This window comes from Apium graveolens, chromosome 3 (assembly GCF_009905375.1).
Source record: "Apium graveolens cultivar Ventura chromosome 3, ASM990537v1, whole genome shotgun sequence".
NCBI classification, from domain to species: Eukaryota; Viridiplantae; Streptophyta; class Magnoliopsida; order Apiales; family Apiaceae; genus Apium; species Apium graveolens.
The window spans coordinates 99,158,677-99,181,899 of NC_133649.1; the positions used below are offsets into that span (position 1 = coordinate 99,158,677).

General features: G+C 33.0%; 2 protein-coding genes across 2 annotated transcripts; one reads left to right on the plus strand and one right to left on the minus strand.

Annotated features, from left to right (window-relative positions):
- Positions 1 to 4,954: 4,954 nt before the first annotated feature.
- LOC141712640 (UDP-galactose transporter 1-like) lies at positions 4,955 to 10,240 on the plus strand. Its single transcript, XM_074515651.1, has 6 exons — positions 4,955 to 5,226; positions 5,313 to 5,446; positions 6,711 to 6,960; positions 7,053 to 7,260; positions 9,203 to 9,434; positions 9,877 to 10,240. The coding sequence occupies exons 2-6, from the start codon at positions 5,336 to 5,338 to the stop codon at positions 10,099 to 10,101; spliced, it is 1,026 nt and encodes a 341-aa protein (XP_074371752.1). The 5' UTR covers positions 4,955 to 5,226; positions 5,313 to 5,335; the 3' UTR covers positions 10,102 to 10,240.
- Positions 10,241 to 12,162: 1,922 nt separating this feature from the next.
- On the minus strand, positions 12,163 to 13,596 carry LOC141710831 (uncharacterized). The gene is made up of 3 exons (XM_074513352.1): positions 13,143 to 13,596; positions 12,680 to 12,801; positions 12,163 to 12,563 (listed from the first exon to the last, which is right to left on the minus strand). Exons 1-3 carry the CDS (start codon positions 13,548 to 13,550, stop codon positions 12,413 to 12,415), a joined length of 681 nt encoding a protein of 226 aa, XP_074369453.1. The 5' UTR covers positions 13,551 to 13,596; the 3' UTR covers positions 12,163 to 12,412.
- Between the last annotated feature and the right edge of the window lie 9,627 nt (positions 13,597 to 23,223).

Consider the following 23,223-nt stretch of genomic DNA (forward strand, 5'->3'; position numbering starts at 1 on the left):
TAAAAAAAAATCAAATCACAAAATCATGCACCTTAACAGGCAACAACATAAACTCACATTTCACGACTCTTAATGGAATATACTCAATCATAAAAATTTCCCTTTTTACTAATATTCACTTTTCACGTAACGGGTCGCCCTGACTTACGGCCCGTCGCTGAGCGTTTTCAACTACGCATCACAATCATACTCTTTATACCAGCTGACACGTCAAACTGGAATATAATATTTATTTAAACATTTTTATTTCACATAATTCACATTCGTATGTTTAAACACCTTAACCCCTTCTAAGATGGGTTCCGTTCAACTCGACGGCCGATAACACAGCTTAATCCCTAAGCTGACTCATTAAACTGGAACGAGTTTCTTTACGTTCCCAGTTACTATTATACAACGATAACGGTTAATTCACATAATCATTTAACCTTTTATTTATTCACATAAATTCATAATTACAATACAAAATTATACTTTATTCACTTAATCACGTCACGAAATTCCCAGTCGCTACAATTATTGTCATCCTCTGCAAGCAAGTTTGCTTGTTGTGTTGGCTGCTCCGATTGTTTCTTTTTTGCTCTGCAATACTTCTCGTTGTGACCAATTTTTTTGCAGAAATTACAACGAACAGACGGTTTACCTTTGTACCAACAATCTTTGTCAACGTGATTGGTTCTTCTACAGTGGGAGCATGGTGAAAATATTCCCTTCCTTGAAGGTTCTTCATATCTTCCTTTACGATTTGCTAGAAATGCTCCTTCAGTAGCTAAATCACCTCTAATCAAAACTCTTTGCTCCTGTGCGTGAAGCTTGCTAGTTAGCTCTGCAATTGTAAATTCTTTCATGTCACGGGACTCTTCGATTGCAGAAATCTTGGATTTAAACTTTTGTGGCACTGAAACCATGATTTTTTCAACAACCTTCTGATCAGTGAATGCCTCACCAAGCAGCCTTACTTGATTTACAACATCCATTAATCTGCCAGAATAATCTTTGACAGACTCGGTCTCTTTCATCTTCATCAGCTCAAGTTCTCTCTTCAACGTGAGAAGTTCAACAGCTTTGACTCTACTATTACCCTCATATTCACTTTAGAGCTTCTCCCACACTTGTTTAGGTGTTTTCAGGTCCATAATTTTGGTGAAAATTTGATCTGTAAGTACTGAATGAAGGCAAGTAATTGCTTTGTCTTTCTTGATTTTTTCTTCTTCATGTGTTCTTATTTGAGCCAGCATTGCGTTATCTCTTAGCGAAGGTGGATCATTTTCAGAAAGCACAACATTTCATAAACCTTGCGACTTCAAATAAAATTTCATCTTAACATCCCATATATGATAGTGTTCACCATTAAACATTGGAATCAAAGATGAAGTACCGCCAGAAGTAGACATTTTTACACCAGCCTTACTGCGTCACTATGGAAAGCACTTGTACACTTAAAAGTTTTGCATCACATCCCGTAGGATGTAAGCTCTGATACCACCATTAGCTTCAAAACATATTGAATAAGAGAAAGAAAACTTACATTATTTGTTCAATAACTGCCTATATGTGTAGGCTTACAGAAAACAACTTATCCTATAAAAAAGGAACTACTAGATAATCTTACTTGAATGTTTTTATCAACTAAAATTCAGGATTAAATAAGAAACTAATCTTATCAAGACAAATCAGCTAAGACTTATTTAAACTTTAAGCAAACTCTCACAATATCTAACAAAGCTGACCTGACATTTGGTTATTAAAAACAAAGATGCTTTCACTATTAAAATCAACTCGATTATGATATGATTCATAAAATCTCTCAGGTTTGGCATCTACACATAACACAAGTCTAGTGCATTCCAAATCGAACCATAGAATTGTCCTATTCTACCCAGAAGATCCATGCACTGCGCAAACTTTAGATATGTTTATTCAAAATACATATACCAAGCAAAATGATGTGTTCAAAGTATGTCCTTAATATACATGGTCTAAATGTCTAAAAGCTTGATTAAGTTTAACCAAAATCCTTGATGACGAGAAAGAAAAGATAGACAAGACGGTTTAAGGAGCACATGTCATCAGGTTACCCGCCAGAGAAAATGCATTGGTTGATCTAAATTACATGTATAGTTTGCATAGAAAGCTTCAAAGATTGGATGAATTCTACTTTAATGGCGAAGCTAGCTAGCTTAATGCTTACTCGAACTCGAGCGGCATGTTACGGTGCTCATTACTACTTGCATGCAAATGTGTTTCCCTATTCATCGATACCCCTATTGAATACATTAACCAAAAGCAGTAATGGTATTGTTTATTCGGCATATGAATGATTTATTAATGTGTAAAGTCTCTAACCCTTTGTAATTGTAAATATCTTATAACATGAGAGAGGAATACATATTTTTATTTAGAACGAAAAATTTGAAATAATTTATTAAGCTATATAATTTAAAAAATTGTTAAAAATTCCAATTTATACTATCTAACATGAGAGAGGGAATACATATTTTTCAATTTAACAGTGGTTCGTCAGGTTCCCGGTTCTAGTTATTTGTAGTAGATATATAGAAATTTTCACAAATGAAAATTTTGAATACTGAATGATAGTTCTCTAATCTTCCATGTTGATCCATATTATCAATTTGTATATCAAAATATTAAACTTTAGAACTAACAAAATAAAAAGTTACTAATATAAAATTATGTCAAAAAAAATTGAATTTATCAATAACGGGAATTCAAACAATTTAGTACACGAGACAGACTTATATATACTGACAAAATAGGTCTGAATCCGAAAAACCGAACCGAAATTCATGAAGCCAAGATCTTATCCGAAATCCGAATCATACAATCCGATAGTTATCTGAAAACCGATTTAAACCGATCCGAAAAATACCTGAACCGAAAATTTAACCGAAAATGATCTGAAATACAAGATTCGATTATAACTTGGAACCGATTAAAACCGAATAATATATTACCTAAACCGAATATGACCCGAAATAAACAAAATTTATATTTTAAACAATTTTATGTTTATGATAACATACTTATATAACCATATTCTTTTGTAAAAGTATATTATATTATATTAAAAAGACTAAATTAAATGAAAAGAATATTTTTAAATCTCAAAAATTGAAAAAATAACTAAGTTATGATGCGAAAATATCCGAACCGAATTTAATCCGAACAGAATTTTATCCGATCATAATCCGAATTTTATCCGATTTTAATCTGAATTAGACCCGAACCGAATCACATCTAATCCAATCTGAATGGTCTTCAAATATATTATAATCCGAAAGTAGATACTATCTGAAATTGATCCGATCCGAACCGGTTATCCGAATTGTCAGGTCTATATACTATTATATTAAAGAGGAAATATTAAAATTTGGTTATTGTTTCTTGATCAATCAATCTAGAACCGTCAGATAAAATTGATATGAATCATTAGATATAATATTAAATATTTTTATTTAAGTGATATAAGATCGAATTCTAAAAATAACATATTATAAAATTATAATTTATAATATATGTAATGATAAAATTGACCGCAGGGGTCATAGTATATATACACGAATTTCAGCAATAGAATATCTATTTTAATAGTCAAAATTTAACAACGCTTCAACTTACCTACCATCAACACAATGCTGATCTCACCCGTTCATTTAGTCAATTTAGTCACTACAGAATTTTGTACCACAACTTCACTGATTAATCTCACACCTAAATATGGCAACTATAAATTTTTTCTAGTTCCATTTTAATGCCCTACCTTGAATACTTGTCAATTTTTTCTCGTCAAACAAGAAGACTTTAGACTGTTCAAGTCACATTTTTGTAACAAACATCACACTTTGTATCCGATCATTCGCTAACTAAATTCATTTATGTTTCATATCACACCAAACAGCGATTAACCTAACATAATTACAAGTTGAGGGAATTTTTATGACTAGTTTTATTATTTTAAATTTTGATAAATTGACGTATTTTTTCTGAAACGACAATGTATAGCCTGAAATACAAAATGATTCATGATTTAATTAAATTTTAATTAACATTTATAATTTTTGAAGTGCCGTTGCATAACTTGAAACACGAAATAATTCATGGTTTAATTAAACCATAATCAACTTTTATTTAACAGTTTTAATCATTTTAACTTAATTCCACATTGCCACTAAATTATATACCCATTTTTTTATTAAAGAATTTTTTAATTTTAACTTTAAGAAAATTATTTAAAATTATTATGATTTTATATATAAAAATGGAATGACATCTTCGTGAAAATTGAATCAACTCCCTTTATTTTTATAATTAACCCTAATTTTATAGCCAAAACTGCTTTAACTTTAAATATCTAAAGTTAACTTCATGAATCTTAACACATTTTTTATTTAGTAGGAATATTAGCATCATAGTTTTTTTTTAAAAAATAATATAATTTCTTAAATACGATTCTTTAAAATTGATAAAAACACAAAACTCCAAAAAGGTTGGATACATAGGAAGGGCCTGTTTGGCAACCACTAAATAAGTGGCTTATCGGCTTATAAGCCCGTAAGTACTTATCGATGAGTGTTTGTCGATCCAACTTATAAGTTGAATTTACAACTTATAAGCTGATAAGTTGAATGTTAGTAATGACGTACTTTTTCTCAACTTGTTATGGTTTTTTAATTTTTTTATTAATTTTAGTTTTCAAATTTATGTTTTTAAATGTTAAGTTAATTTAAAAATCATGAATTAAGATAATTATATTTAAAAAATATTTATTTTAGTTCATTTAAGTTAAAAAAAATTCTGACTTATAAGTAAAATTAACCAAACACTTAACTAACTTATAAGTATTATCTGCTTATCACTTTTAAGCCACTTATTAATTTTAAATCATAAGTTACAAACGGACACGAAGTAGACAGGGGGCGGGGGCACCTTGCCAAGAAACCAAACAAAGGGAGGAGTTGTAGTTGTAGAAGCGTGACAAAACGTCCTAGGACGCAATAAAGTAATTTATCACGGTCCATTCTCCGCGCGTGATCATACTCTCCTCAATCCAACGGCCAGAAAAAGCTGTACCTCACTACTCAAAATCGGCAAGCTAAAACAAGTAGACATCACATGCGCAACGAGGGGGCACTTCTACCGTTACAATCTCTCTCTCTCTCTCTACAACTTCTTCACTCCTGACTGGTTCTCCCGTAGAGAATTGAGGTGAGTTTTGTTTGTTTGAGAGGATCATTTTTGTGATGGGGTTTTTAAAATTTTGATAATTTGATATGGGTTTGTGTTATTTTCAGGTGAATTTTTTAGGAGAGAGGTGATGGAGGAGACTAGATTGTTGCAGTGGAGTGTCATTAGATCTATTATTGCAATTGTTCAGTGGTGGGGTTTCAATGTTACTGTTATTATCATGAATAAGTGGATCTTTCAGGTTGATTTCGGTCTTTTCGATGCTCATTTTCTCATTGTTTCTACTTATATATGTGTTTGTTCTTCTGATGTTTTTATTTTGTACAGTTTGATGGGGGTTTAGTGTGAAATTTTGCAAAATTCCAATTTTTTTGGTTATTTGTGTGTTTATTTAGTTTGACGGATTTCTTTAAAGATTATATGCAGTTGAATTTGCATAAGTAGAAGTTTTTGCGGCTTAAGTATTTAAATTTAAATTCCTATTAGTGAAATTTGGATGACTGTAGGTGTGGTTCATTGAAGTTGCTAATTTTGTATGCTTGAATTATATCGCTGTGTTCATCTAGAGGATTGCAGTTAGCCTCAGTGACATGCTTTTGAGTTCAGTTTGTTAGTGATTCAGCCAATATGATGAATAAGTTATTTTGGGGGTGGAGGTTATATGTTAACAACTTAGCATCAGGTATTAAGGAGAGGATATAATCGTGTCTTGGTGTCATTCCTTATGCTCATTTTGTTTAAATTGTAGATGTTAGTAACTTAGAATTGGTGGCTTTAATGAAAAGTTGGATCTTGTTACACGGATTTTCAGATTATTATGTCATTTTAAATAATGAAAAAGTCAATGAGTCTGGTAGAGAGAAAGTACACTCTAAATTTCGATTGCATTAGTTTTGATAAAGCAAACGATAGTGTTTGTGCATGTTGGTATTTGCTCTAGATTCTTGAGCGCTGAAGGTTTTTTTTAGTAAACGTGCTTCTACTATTTCCTTTTTTTTAAAAAAAAAAAATTCTATCAGTAAAAAGGTGATTGATAAAAGATAGTTACAATGGCTGTTAAGAATCGTTCTAAATACGAGTCCCACTATTGGAACCTTGAAAATCACGGCTTTAGGTGTCAGCTTTACCTAAGGGCAACTATTTGAGATATTTATGTAGGATATTCAATGATTAGCTCTTCTTATTCTCCATTCCATGCCTTTCGGTTCATTACTCTAATTTGAATTTGAAGTGCATGAGATTGTGCTATTTATGGATATGATCAATAACATTAAAGTATTGGTGAAACATCAATCATAATTATTTGTTTGTATTATTTTATGTTAATATTTAGCAATAGATTCAAACGTAATTCATTATAACTTGTCATGTATTAATGCTGCGGTGTTATCGCATTGGGAATTGAATTATAACTTGTCATGCATCAATATTGCAGTGTTATCAATTATGTAACGTGATTGATAAACGTCAGGTTATGGCATTTGATTTTTACATTTGATTGACAGAAATTGGACTTTAAGTTCCCTTTGTCAGTGTCGTGCATACACTTTATATGCTCGGCTATTGGTGCATTTGTGGTTATCAAGGTGCTGAAGCTTAAGCCTCTTATCATGGTTGAACCTGAAGATCGTTGGAGAAGAATATTTCCAATGTCATTTGTGTTCTGTGTCAACATAGTTTTGGGGAATGTGAGCTTGCGTTACATTCCTGTTTCTTTTATGCAAACCATAAAGTCATTTACGCCGGCAACGACAGGTTAGCCTTTTAACTATGGACTTGTGATTTGTCGTTTCTAGTTGTGAATCTCTCACCTTTTTAACTTGTATGTTTCAATGCATATATAACAGTGTTTTTGCAGTGGCTAATTTGGAGAAAATACTTTGACTGGCGAATTTGGGCATCTTTAATTCCAATAGTTGGCGGCATACTTCTCACTTCAATGACAGAACTTAGCTTTAACATGCTTGGATTTTGTGCTGCCTTATTTGGCTGTCTCGCTACTTCAACTAAGACTATACTTGCTGAATCGCTACTTCATGGCTACAAGTTTGACAGGTATTGCTTTACCATCTACTTTGTTTGCATTCCTTACCAGATAGTGGGAAAGAGAAGTTTACAAGTTAAACTGTTCTACATATCATTTTCCTTTTATGAAATTCGTAACTAGTTACAATTGCTATGCATATACCTTTTTTAATAGTTAAACTCATGCACACCCAATGTGTCGAACACTTGACCTCTCTTAGAGAAACCGAGAGGTCGACCACTGCACCAACCCTTTGTTGGTCCATGCATTCATTTTTTAACAGTAATCAGTTATTGTATGTCACAATCCACTATTCTCATGTTGAAACATTGAGATAGTTCTGGTCTCTCGGATAGTGTGGATTCCTCATTTTTAAAAGTCTAGTTTCTGATGGTGATTTTATTATTTTGGCTGTCCTTTGGCCTGACGTCCGGGTTTGATGGACTGCACCTCGGGGTGGGGGGGGGGGGTACTGACCAGACTATGTCCTGTTAGTTTTTTGTTTTGATTTCTATGGATTGGAAAGAACTGAGTTTTTCCTGGCTTTGTAACTGTTTTTTAAAGACATAAAAGGGATCCAGGATGCAGAAAAGATGAGTTGACATGTGGGACACATAATTTTGACTATTTTGATGCTAAGGAATGATCTGTTTTTCATATTTACTGTTTTTCTCTTGAGCTTTAATTTTAAAAGGTAGAATGAGGTAGTACATAGTAGCATCCATATGCCGTTTAAAATCTTACTTCAAATAGATAGTGATAAACCCTGATTATCCTGTACATATCACATGTGTTGACATCATAAAACATAAATATGATATTATAAGAATGGTCCAGACGAGTAAGGTTATTATCCGTGTTAGTGCATCTGTAGACAACTGTAGTAATTCCTATAAATTGGTGATTCAGATATGGATGTACTTAAACTAGAATTAAGGGTAGACATGTAAAAGCAATAAACAAAAGTTAATTTGGAATTTGCAAGGGAAGGCTAGCTTACATCTCTCTCCTGCCACTATTCTAGCGGGATATAACTCAATATTACCATTGCAGCACCAGTCTTCCTTTTTGACAGATGCCAATTTTTTTTACTATATAGGATACTTACTGACCGTTTTTAACTGCAAAGTTTCTCTAGCTAACCTAAGCTGTATAAATAATTGTACATGTGTAGCTGGTAAGTCATTCTTTTGCTATGTTAGCAGATACAACTAATATTGTTTCCTCCACTGTAATATACATATTCTTTCATACATAATATTAATTTGATATGCACACCCTGCAATCTCCACCTATAACAAGTTCAGGGATCATATAACTACCACATTAAACAATTTCTGTATCTTTGTGGACCACTCTATGACAATGAGATGAATACATATCATCTAATACCATATATTTAGACCTAATAGTTAAGTTAATATATTTTTTCAAATATATAATATTGTTATTTGTTGGGTAAACTTTAAAGTAATCAAAAGGATCCCTTACCACTAGTCAGATGTTAATATTTACTTAATATTAAAAATTGTAATTTATAGTGTAAAGTAAATGAAAGAATTTCTTACCACTAGTCAGATGTACAAATATCCCTCACGTATGGTTATAGAATTCTTTTACTTTTAAGAGCTGACAAATTATATTTCTTATTCACTATACTGTAAGGAGTGGAGTAGAAATAGCTGGTTCTTTTTCAGGAATACAATTCATATAAAGCTTTTATATGGAAGATGCTTGTCTAGAATCTGGAATACTTCTAGGTCCAGTTTTATCATATCATCGCTGCTAGTTTTATTTGTATATAATCTTGGGTCTGCATCAACACAGCATTTTGATTTTACAGTGACTTTAAAACAGCCCATTTATATGTACTGGAAACATTGCTTGCAAATTGTGACTGTGATATTGCAATTCATGTAACTTAATTTTGTTAATTAAACTGATCTGATATTTCCTGTATTGTCTCTGTAGCATAAATACAGTGTACTACATGGCACCTTTTGCAACTATGATCTTGGCGTTACCGGCCCTGCTACTGGAAGGGGCTGGGGTATTACAATGGTTACAAACATGTCCCGCTCTTTTTTCATCGCTTGTCATTATTTTTGGCTCAGGAGTAATGGCTTTCTGCCTTAACTTCTCCATCTTTTACGTGATTCACTCCACAACTGCTGTCACATTTAATGTTGCTGGAAATCTTAAGGTGAGAGATCATATTTGCAGATGTGCTGCATATAATCATCATGCATTTTACATAGAACGGAGAAGTAATTATCGCTTCATGTTCATGTTTTTAAATTCCTAGGTCTTCAATTGTTACAAATCATTGACATTCTCCCACTCCTAAGTCCTTGTCAATTAGGCTCTCATCTTTATCCTCTAGTTTTTCTGTGCTTGCAACAAGTCAACCACTATAGCTTGATTGTTGAAAAGGACTTGAAAGTTTATAGGAGGATGTTTTACTATTATTTTCATGCTACAGAATTTATATGGATGTGGAAGATTGTTTACATGTGCCGTAAAAATGGGATGAAATCATCGCCAGGCTTGTGACTATGCATTAAATGATGATCATAAACATCAAAGCATAGCTTGACTATATATGGGCACATTTTGTACTCAGGGAGTTTTGTTCTTGTTAACAGGTTGCTGTTGCTGTTACATGTTCGTGGATGATATTCAGAAATCCAATCTCAGCTATGAATGCCGTTGGATGCACAGTGACACTTCTTGGATGTACATTTTACGGGTATGTGAGGCACCTGCTCTCTCAACAGCTACTACCAGTAACACCTAGGACACCACGAACTCCAAGAAATCGTAATGAGCTTGCCCCTCTTATAAATGATAAATTAGATGATAAAGTTTAATGTATATAGCACTACGTTCCCAACCAGGTAATGTATTAACGGGGACTACAGTTTATATAGAAACATTCCCCAACAAAGCTGGATTTCTTGGTGTATTACTTTATTTAGATCAATGAAAAGAACCTCAGTTTTTCCTTAATATTCTTGGTAGACCTTTTCGCATATACGTCATGTGTTTCTTGTCAAACTCTTTTTAAACTTGGGAAGATAAAAAAGAAAAAATATCTTATATGTCGAAACTTCATTGTCCTAAAAATCTGTTAACTTGGAAAAATGAAAGATTTAAAGAGTTGAAAATGAGCTTGTACAAGAGGTAGTAGAGTTGAACTGCTTGTTTGAATTTGAAGTATTGGTTGCTCTGGGCAGGCTAATACTTAAATATTGCTCTAGGAAACATGTTTTTCTTTTAAAGTTGCAGATGCAAGTGATTAATGTTTATCACGAAAAAGATGAGGCTTACACTTCCTTGACAAAATCTCTCCTAAAAGTTGAAAATTTGAAAGATTAAAAAAGGTACAGAAATTATGAAAACTTAGGAAGATACTCCTTTGTAACAATATCGCCAAAAAGTAGTGCAATAGTGGAATAGATATTTCAAATATTTATTTAATTATATGAAATATGTGTAGTGAAAACATTTTCCAACCCTGCGAACTGGTTGTGACAATTAAATATTAATGTATTGGGATCAAAAATAAAATATGAACTTTGATAGGTTAATGAGGCTCATTACTCCTTTTCTCTTTATAATTTGATAGGGTCAATAGGTAAAAAAAAATAACAAAACAAATTGCCGTATAATTTGATAGGGTCAATATGCAAAATATTTCTCCCTCTGTTCCAGTTTATTTTAGTCCGATTTTTTACTATCAAATTCATCAAACTTTGTTAAAAATTTCACATATTATATTATTGAAAATATTTATAAAAATTATATTTTATTAAAAAATCTGTTCAATCTATTATAATATATATTTTTCAGTTTTTAAAAATAAAAAAAGATGAATTTTAATGTACGATTAATATTGAGTCAATTTATTAATCAAAAGTCAAACAAAGTCATAACTTGGGAAAGAAACAGCAGCAAATGCGGGTTAGGCTTTGTCCATGACAAATGCGTCCAAGTATAGCCGCCCCTGCCGACCGCAAGGCCCGGTAAACAAACACAAAGCCTTCACAAATCACTACTTGCTAAAATCTAAAACCTCGTAAACCAAAAAACTTCAAACATATCCATTTGTCAACAAGATTAGAGTTTTTCAAGATTCGTACTGGGTTAGAGCAAGTCCAACTAAAATGTCTGTGCTAAAGTATATAGCCATATTACCTTAAAAAGTACTAAAATATGAAATTAAATTTCACGGCACAGAAAATACTAGATACCTACCGGAATTGATACCTAAAATTATTTTCAAATGCTTATATACTGCATAAAAAAATTATAGCATTTCTTATAACAACATGCAACCTAATCTACCTACACAGATGCGCTCAAAAAATTTAAAAGTGTCAAGTGTAGTGTCATGTTAGTTAAGAAAGAATTAGGGAACCAATTAGGATTAACCAGACTGCTCATGCACACTTCCCAATACCTAATTTATCTATTTCCCTGTCTTAATACACTTTTTCATATTCATGAGTTGGTAAATATACTACATGTCTACATCTATATTTGTTCCATGTATAGTACAAAATATAGTAACATTGTCCTATTCAGTACTTTTTCCATCCCAAATTATTTTTGTCAAGTTGAATTTTTGTACTGTTTATGATAAATGATTAACTACTCATTTACTAATTTACGTCTAATTTATAAGATCAAACATAGTCATAAATAATTTTGTTAGATTCGTATTTATAAGTAATTTAATACAATGAAGTTTTTATATTTAATACTAATACTATATTAAAGATATTATACATTAACATACGTGTCCAACATAAATAGGAAATGTTTTTAGGGACAGAAGTGGTATATGTTATAGGACACTATTCAATGAAATTTATTTGTGATGCCCCCGTATTAAAAAATTTAAATAGTTTAATTACGAGATCTACATCTTCTTGGTACCACTAGCAGCACAGTTAAAAGAGAGCGTGTCATTACAAACTGGAGTAGGACAAGTACTAATTACTACAATTTCTGATGGGGGAAACCTACAGGCACTAGTTACTAGTAATAAACACCATTAAAGCTACTGGGTCTGGGCTGACAGACTGTGACATTATATTAGTAGTACAATCTTATTTACTACCCAGTAAATTAAAATTACTACTACTGAGAGTGGGGTGAGTGAATTGAGGAGTGGCCTTAAGCCAAGAGCCAGAAATCTTTCTGCCATCTGGTACTGATCAAGTAACCACCAATGCCCTGCCCTTGCTTCCTTACTCCTATTGTCAAACACTCCACATTGTTTATGCATTCTTCCACAAATTTCTCTGTGCTGCTTCTTCCACACAAGCTGCCCCATTCATTTTAAACCCCAGATTAGTCTTGCAACTTTAAATTCAAGATATTGACAATTGGTTTGTAAAACTGAAGAAAAAACAATGTGTGAATAAAGAATCGAAAACCTACCAAGTGAAGAGTGATGAGGGCTTCTTTTGGCCCAAGACAAGAACAGAAACATCCAACTTTTTTACTTGGCTCATTACAGTAGCTAGCTTTGGTCCTTGAATCCATAGTGCTTCCACTTCCACCTGAATATACAATTCGCCATTACTAACTGCCCCCCTTTTCTTTCTATATCATTTTTATCACTTTCAAGTTGATGTTGGAGGTAAAACTAAGTATAATGATCAGCAAGCTAGTAAAATTTAACTAAATTAAGTGAACTGTAAACAACAGAAAATAGATCAAGATCTCTTCCATTCATACAAGAACTCTCATAATGTGTCCCAAATGTGTAAAGATTGAATCTTTGCAGCTAATCCTTATCATTTACATAATCAAATATACAGATCTCATGGCCTTCTTGATAAATATAAACACAAAGATGAAGCAAAAAGACAAAAAGACAAAACATAGATACAACACATACCTCTGGCTTGCAAGCTTTACAGAGTGAACCAAGTGATGAAGCCAAGTAAGGTGAATGAGGAGAGGCCTTTGAAGAATGAGGAGCAACAATGTGAAGCAAAGTGAGACTATCACCTTTATTAGTAACATGAGTAAGTGCCCACATCATAGCATGTTTTGAATGACAAGATTCATCCACAACTACCATCACTCTCTTCTTCATCACTAGCCCTTCATTTTCATTACCATATATCACATTATTGTTTTGATTTGTAAGTCCTTCCATTTGTTGTTTCCAGTAGTGTCCTTCTTGACCATCTCCTACATTGTACCTTTTGTTATTGTTATTTACACCCCATCTCTTTGATGCTGATTTCCATCCTTCTTTTTCACTTAATTGTCTCAGAAATGATGATCCTGACGTTGCCATTTTCTCTTGCTTCTCACCACTAGCCTGCAGTACTATTTATGTCTGTATGTTTATTTTTATATTTTGACACAGTAATGTGTGTATTTCACCATCTCCAACACATAATACTAAAATTGGGTAACTTTAACACCAGTATAAAAATTACACTATTTATAAAATTTACTTCAACTCATTTATACTATATGTTACATTATTTTATTTTACACTATATGTTACTTCAACCCATACACTATTTTATTTTTATATGATAAGAATAAATTTATTTTTATTAGTAAAGACAAGCGCATAACGGGAATTATGAATTACCCCAAATTTGGTGTTAAAATTACACAAGTGTATTTTTGACACCAGATTTGATGTCAACCTATTTATTTGATGTAAATTTGATACTATTATAATATACAATTGCAGTTGATTTTACACCAAAATTTAAATTATTATACTATTATAATGTTCGTTTGGAGTTGCTCTCAAACGACAAAAAGTGAAAAGTTGAATTGAAAAATGCGTGTTTTTACAATAATGGTACATGTGTAGGTTTGATTTGTTAGAGTGAGGTCCTGATGGGGTAAAATATAATAATAAAGGACTGAGATTTTTCGGTTTCGGGAAAAGAACCAAAATATTTCAATTATTTCTGTTCGATATTTGTGATATTAAACCCTCTACTCACTGTAACTAGGCTAAATGTACAATGTTTATAAAGATGCTGAAGAGGATGAAAACAAAATCTGGGTGGAAAAAAAGGGTACTATGAATCAAATTACACGGTGCAGTAGTTTAATTTTGTTGGCATTTGTCAGATTGTTCATAAGAAATCCTGAAATGTGAAATTCAACAAAATGAGCTATTTGTAGCTTAGAAATGCTTAATATTTTGTCAGAAAAGAGAAAAAGTAGGCAAAGGATTTATGTTAAAAATAGATTTTATTTATGACTTTTAATGATGCAGTCGTGAAACATGTAAATAAATAAAAAAGTTGAAGAGGTCCCTGGCCTAGAGGTAAACAGGGACGTAAAATGCACTAGCACAAAGTTTTCTCGTTCATGGGGGCAGGTGTACTGTCGTCACGGGAATCACTGGCTTTCTGATGAGTTTTGTTCATCATCAAATATTGAATTTGGGTTTTCTATGTTTTTTTTGCTAATTTGGTTTTCCATGTTTTATCTACACAATTATCGAGTATATGAGTTTTTATTGCCCGAAGGATCACCGGGAGGTTATGAGTTCGATTTTTGATACGTCGTGCAGTTCTATTTTTGGTATATGTGCGTGTAAATTAAATAGTAAAAAAATATTTTTGTAGTGTATTTTGATTTTAATTAAATCTAATTGATAAGATTCCTAAAACTAAAATTATACTGTTTTTTCTTTAATAAAATTAGATTTGTGGGTAAATAAGAAAAGGGGAGAAAAAGAGTGATAGTGAATTGTGATGATGAAATTGTGGATTCTTCCTGATGCACTTGATTCGATTCTTTCGTACACTCCCAGATCGTACCTTATCACTTTGCAGGGTTTAATTTAATATTCATTTCACAATTTTGTGAACATGGGCAACAGTGAGTGTTTGAACAAAATATAATTAACCAAGTTTCACAATTATATATATACTGCACGTGAACCAGCCCAGGCAATCAGGCTTTCAATCGGAATTACTATATCATCTTATCGAATTATGTATTGCGAATTGCGTAGGTGTTTGCTGATTGTATTTGAAAATTTAAATACAAATTCAATAGATCAAATGTATAAATAGAGCCCAATTAACTTATCAAAGAATATATAGTTAGATAATTCTTTTACTGATTCGATCATTTTCAGATTATAACCGAATATATTATTTTCAAATTATTTTTGATTCCGGAAATTATCAGATTATAACCGAATAAATTATTTTCAAATATATATTGAATCGATTTACACCGGATTGTTTCAGATTTGATTTAATTTTGCATATAATTCCATCTCATTTTTCAAGATGTATTTAATTTTTCAAGAACATTCACAGATGTATTTAATTGAGATTTTGTAGATTTTTTTTTGGATTTTGAAATTTTAGAGGTATTCAATTTGGATTTTAAAAAATTATTTAAAATCTGATAATATTCAATAAACATTGTAAAAATTCTTTTAAAATTCGAGTGTATTCAACTTGAATTTTAAAAAGTATATTAAAATCTGACGGTATTTAATTATGATTTTAAAAAGTCCGTTAAAATATGAAGATATTCAAAAAAATCATGTATTTTGTTTTATTTGAAAAGGTGGTGGATTTTAATAGAGTTGCTTGTTCATTTTTAATGTATAGAAATTTTTCCATAATTTATGACATTTTGAAGGGTTTCTGAAAAATTTCACAAAATTAGCAAAACTGTGCAAGATTTTTTTCTCAATTCCGACAAAATTCGTGAACAAATAAAATTAATGAAAATCTTTTAAAATTCGTGATTTATTATCAATTCTTTTAATTCTGAAATGAATACACTCATTACAAATAGGGATGACAAATTAATCCAAACTGACGGATACCCGATCCAGAACCCGAAGTTTTGAATTTGGATTTCAACGATATCAAACCGATACCGGATCCGAAATCTGAAATCCAATCCAAATCTGAAACCCGATTAAAACCCGACAAATTAATAATGTATTATATATAATATTCAAGATGTAAGACATATAATTTACATATATTTATTGTATTATTTGAGTAGTTGTAGATTAATATCAAGATTGTTAACCCTTATATTGCATTTTAGCTATTTACTATTTCAATATCAATATTTATTGTTTAAGATATACTTTTTATATATTTGTAAGAAAAAATCATTTGTGAGGAAATATTAAATGCTATGTTATCAACGTATGTAAGATTGTAATCAGTTTGTCAACACATGTGGTATAATGTGTTTGACTATTTATTAATAAATATATTTTAGTTCTAGGTATTATATATAAGTAATTAATGGTGTTTGCATATAAATAAGTATTTAATTTGACTATATTATTTATAATTTTGGATATCCGATAAATATTTGATTTAATCTGATCCGAAATATGATGATTTTAAATTTAAATAAATTAAAAATATTTAAATTTAAACTTAAATATTATAATATCCGGTCCAAATCCAACGTTCTCACTCCTTAGTTATGTTACTGTTACATTTGCTGTCCACATGTACAATAGGTGACCCGCTGGTATGAGATCTTGTGAACAAGCCCCAAAAGGGGGTATAGTTGAGTGTATCAGGATGTAAAATGGGTTATGTATAAGCTGATTACAACGCACTGTTGGTGACTCTGAGTCTTCTTTCTTGGGAATTGAGCTTTTCCCCTTCTGACCGGCAAAACCAAATTAAAAAGCGACTACTGCAAACTGCGATTTACCATCTGGGTACTTAGGTTGTGTTTAGTATTGGCTTTTCACATATGTTAAAATACTGTTTGGTATAGTTTTTCAGAAAATATTTTTGGCCTAAAAATTGCTTTACAGAAAACAAGTCCTCTATATTTTTAGAATTTTTTTTTCCAGTTTTGCGGGTAGCAGATGCTGATTTCACCATTAAACCTTAAAAAAAATACCAAACAGTCATCTGATTTTTACAACAACACTTTTTTTAAGAGCACAACAATTTTTAACAGTAATCCCAAACAGAACCTTAGTGAACTGATCAGTCTTCTAAAATTTTTGATTTAATTGATTAATTTTTGAGTAATTTTTTATAAGGAATCCGACCGATTTAATTTTTAAAATCCGATTAATTCTTATAAATTTTTCTTTATCTAATTTATATAATTATTTATTAAAATTAATATAATATACTAATTTTGATATGAATAATTATAGAAATTATGATATAAAAAATATATACTTGTTAATGAATAACTAATATAATCTTAATAATATATTAAAAATAATTTAACATTTTTATACATCCAATTTCTACTTCGATTAATACTTCCATTAATTCCCGATTTTTTATTAATTCTAAATTAGTAACTCGACCGATTTTATGTGATTTCCGATTTTTATAACATTACAACCAATACATAAATGTACAACTAGCACACTTATATTTATTATTATATATTATAAAGGATAAAAAGTTAAAATTACCTTACCTAAATTTCCTAACGCCATTAATTCACTTCATTTTTAGCCTCTTTCGTAACAACTTTAATGGTGGATTGGGTTGTGTCAGCACGACGAACTTAAAACAGGTCAAAAGTATTTAACTTTTCAGGGATACGTGTTTAAAATTTTTAGAGAAACACAAAACCTTATACATATACATCTAACGGTTTGCTCATAGTACGTGTTAAGATAAAAAATTATAAGTATAACTTGTTTTAATTAATTTATAATTTTTTATTATGGTGGATCACTACATTCACAACGTTCATATTAATCAAAACCAAATAAAATTTATCAAAATCATATATTTTAGTGCTTATGATGTGTTCCTGCACGTAATTATGGTAAAGTAATGAAGTAAATATGTTAACTTTAGGAAACTTTCCTAAAGGTTATTTAAGATTACTATTAGGTAATTTGTCATCAATACTTAATTGTAGGTATTAAATTGCAAAAATACCCACCTATCTTATTTCTTACAAATATACCGTTATTTAAAAAAGTAGAGCATTTAATTTGCAATTGTAAGTTGCAACAACCCAACCCATTCTCTCACTCCCACTTTCATCTCTCTCTTCCGTTGCTTCTTAAATTTGCTTCATATCTCTTTCCTGTTTTTTGTTAGTCGTTAAACACGCGTTAATAATACACGCAAGTATACGCGTTCGCAAGTAATATAGAATTATTTTTAGTTCGTTCTCACATAGACTGGCTTGGTTAACTAATTAATTTATGCACTTAAACAACAATGTATGGTTATTATTCAATGCTAAGACGATAACAAATTGAGGTTGTTTATAACTAAGAATTAAACTAACAATTATAACTAAGGGAATAAGATGGATTGAATTAATATATATGACAAACATGAGATTCTAACTTCATTAAGTAGTTCATTCAACAGCCTTTTCGTTCTTAACCTTAACATGTAATGGTGATGACACTAATCAGATAACACGAAACTGATAAACGCCAACTTTCGTTGCACGAATACCATACTACCAGACATCCATAAAAGAGATAGAAGCTGAATAGACACCAATTATATTGAGACCCTATATGTCTATAGAATTTGACAACATAACGATTTAAGCACAAGTTATCTATCATGATTACATAGGGCAAGTAAGATGGTTAAAATTACCCACATGCATAACAATAACACATGAACCTACGCTAGCATGGCAATCTCTAAACCCTTAAATTCACTTTCTCTTCATTAAGAATTAACACACTATCTTATAAGTTCGTGACGCTCATAAGACGAATAAGCACAACCAATACTCGGTTATCATACAATCACCACACACTATGGCATCGAAACAAATCAAGTAAAGAAATCCATAAATAAATCCGCTAGAACCCCACGATAACGAATAGCCCATAACCGGACTCATCATCAACGTGGGTTCCGATGAAATCATGGTATAATAAACGTAGTCTTTATAATGAATAATCAAACAAAGTTAACTCAAGAGTATAGGTTCAACAAAACAAGAAACGAGCATCCAAGATTACAACTCAAAATAAAGATTCACAAGAATAAACTAGATCGTCTTCGCCTTTGTTGAATTGTGCTATAGGTCTCTTGCCGTCTTCTCCCTAGCTCTGATATGTCTCTGACTTGATATCTTATGAAAAATGACCTAAAGTTGTTTATATAGCAGCCCCATGCAATGTAGAAGTCTTTCTCTCAAAAGCCAAGTAGAATCAGGATTCTGCTATCCCGACACGGCGCGGCCGCGCGCTTGATCAGCGCAGGCGCGCTGGCTCTCTGTAATTTGGGCGCGTCCGCACACTTGATCAGCGCGGGCGCGCTGGGCTTCTGCCAAAACTTTGACTTCTTCTTTTTCTTGCAGTTTTGAGCCGGTCTTCGCGAGCTTTATTCCTTGGACACCATCCTAACACCATATTAGCATCAAATCAATGCTAATTCACCTGATTCTAAGATTAATGCCTGAAATATAAAAATACTAGACAACACATTAAAACACCAATAACTTGAGTACAAATACACCAATTTAAAGTTTTACGGAGCGTAATAAAATGTCATAAATGCCACTCAACATACCCCCAAACTTGATTCGATGCTTGTCCTCAAGCGTAAACAGACTCAAAGAAATAAGAAATAAAAATGCATGAATGCAACGATCCCCATAGAATAACTAAACCAATCAACAAGCAACACCTCAGCAAATGCACTTATTCGCATAAAGATCAATCAAACCTCACAAATCAATCTACAAACCAAAGACGTGCATGTGTGCAACTGCTTACAGATATACTATCGCAACTAGATCAACAATCATGACTCACTACTTACCAAAGCAATCGCAAGTTTATAAATAGAATAAAAAGCTAGACTCAAAATAACTTATAACACTTCAATTCTTATATCGGAGTTTAACATGGATTTATGCTTTTATTCACAACAAAACAACACAAGTATGCTTATTTGATCATGCAGTGAGTGACGTCCACAAAAGACTTATACAATAGTACCTATGTAGCGAGTGTTAGGTTAGCGGATCCCAGACTATAAAAGCCTTAGGTCACTAGGCACAAATTCTCCTAAGAACTTAATAACTCGAGTACTAAAGAGCCCACTCGTGATCAATTAAACATAACACTTCCTTTTTTTTCTTTCCTTTTTTCTTTTTCTTTTTTTTTCAAATTTCTGAACGAGTGTGTTTCGCTCCATCTCGCTCAACCCTAGAATACTCATATAAATATGAGCCGGCTACTAGCCATTTGACACCTAACCACAAAACTAGCAATGAAATCCAATTTTCTCCAATTTTTTAAATATCCATGCTAATTTATTATTAAGAGAATATCCTAAATTCTAAATATAAACAAGCGATTAAACCTCGACAAACAAATAAATCATGACCATGATCTAGCACTCTAGCAACCTATAAGACTTAGTGAAATACAATTGTCTCTAGCATGCAAATTAATTCGATAAGACTTAACATCACTAAACACGATATCACTACACTAGCATCAATATCAGAGATTAATCGAAAAAATCATCTAAGGGATCAATGTTATTATGCACATGCATGCAACTGCATGAACAAGTTATCATAAAAAATTACCAAAAATAAAAAACTACTACATGAAAAAATATGCAAACTATATGCACTAAACTATCATGAATATGCAAACTAAATGCGACTCACACAAATATATTTCTTCAACTACTACCCCAAAACTTAAAATATTATCTGTCCTTAGTGAAGGTAATAGTAAGGAATCAGGCATACCTACTGCGAATCAGAATCATCACCCTCAACGGGTGGAATTTCAGGTATGTCAGGAGGCGGATACATAGAGTCCTCACAAAATACTGGCCACTGAATGTCAACACCGGTGGCTCTGAAAGTTATCCCAAGTGCCTGGGTGAGATCATGTGCATCCATCCTCCTCGCTAGATGCCTATACTGCGTCGAACTCAAACCAACTCCAACATCTGCTCCAGCCTCCTCCTCCTGCTGCTGCTGCGATGAACCAGCCTCCTCTCCTAACTGAGCTCTCCAAGCTGCTCTACGGGCCTGCGAAGAACCTCCCGCAGTAGCCTGATCCATGGGTACACCACCTGACAGATGAAGATATGAATAACCAAGCCCCTTAGGATCGGGCTTCCCTCCATACCACTCCTGCATGCTCAACAACGTAGAACTGTCAATAGGAGTACTGGGAAGCTGCATCTGCTCATGTGCGGGCCAATAAACACCAACTGACACGCACAGCTTGGTCACAACGGACGCATAAGGTATAACACCAGTGGTACCTCCTCTCAAGAATCTCAAAATCCCCTGATAAATAACCATCCCCAAATCAATGTAATCGCCCTGAAGAAAACCCCACAGCAGACGAGCATGCTTCACAGTAATCTCATGCACATGCGAAGATGGCATGATGTTAGCACAAATAAACGAGTTCCAAGCCCGTGCAAACCTTTTCATGCACGACGCAGAGAACGTGGAGTAATCAGTAGTGCCCCTCTTGAACTTCCAATGAGTCTTAGGTACACACAGAGTTGCAACGATCAGATCCAAGTTGAAGTCCTCGGGAGTCTTATTGTTCCACGTGTCCTGACCGGGCTTCCTCGCGGGCTGCTCAATCACCCTCCTAATGGCATCAACACTGTACTCTATAGTCATCCCCCTAACCACCGTGAAGCCATCCACCGAAAATTTGGGATGTGGAAGAGTAAAATTCGGTTTAAAATTGATTTTATAGTTAAAATCCCGAAATTCCTTTAAAAACTGTTGTTTTTGTTTTTTTCGAACAGGGAACCGGCGCGGGCGCGCGCTTGGACAGCGCGGGCGCGCTCACCTTCTAGAAAACCAGCGCGGGCGCGCTTACCTTCTGGAAAAATAGCGCGGCCGCGCACTAAATCAACGCGGGCACGCTTGGCTACTGAAGTTGGCCCGGAATTTTTTTATTTTTCTGATTTTTTTTGTATTTTTCTCCTTTCTTCTTGTTTCCTCTACCTACTAATATACAACAAACTTGGATTGTCTCCCAAGAAGTGCTTCTTTTACGTCGCTAGCTCGACGTAGAACTTTGAGCTCAAACGGACAATAGAACGACACTAACCACCTCGCGGTTTACCGTGTCACCATAGTAATGCTTCAATCTCTTCCCATTTACCTTGAATGCTTGGCCCAGATCACTTTCAAAAATTTCCACCGCTCCATGCGGAAACACAGTTTTAATTACGAAGGGCCCTAACCACCCTGACTTCAGTTTTCCAGGAAAAATACGAAGACGAGAGTTGAAAAAAAGAACTTGTTATCCCGACACAAATGTTTGAGCACTAGACCCCGATCATGCCACCTCTTGACTTTCTCCTTGTACATTTTGTTGTTCTCATAAGCTTGAAGTCTAAACTCGTCGAGTTCATTCAATTGAAGCATCCTCTTCTTTCCAGCTGTATCCAAATTAAGATTCAATTTCTTCAAAGCCCAATATACCTTATGCTTGAGCTCCACAAGCAAATGACACCCCTTACCATAAACCAACCGAAATGGCGAAATTCCCAATGTAGTCTTATATGCTGTTCTATACGCCCAAACAGCTTCATCAAGCTTCAAAGACCAATCTTTACTCGATGGACACACAACTTTCTCTAAAATGCGCTTGATCTCTCTTTTAGACATCTAAGCTTGACCATTTGTATGAGGATGATAAGCCGTAGCAATGCGATGATTCATATTATACCTTTTCATCATAGCAGTGAACTTGTGATTGCAAAAATGCGACCCCTCATCACTGATTATGACTCTTGGAGTTCCAAACCTTATGAATATCTGCTTGTTAAGAACATTAAGCACCATTTTCGCATCGTTCATTGGAAATGCCTTAACTTCAACCCATTTTGACACATAATCAACCACCAACAAGATGTACTGATTGTTACAAGATGAGATAAATGGCCCCATGAAGTCAATTCCCCAAACATCGAAGACCTCAACCTCGAGAAGCACATTAAGAGGCATCTCATCCCTCTTAGACATATTAC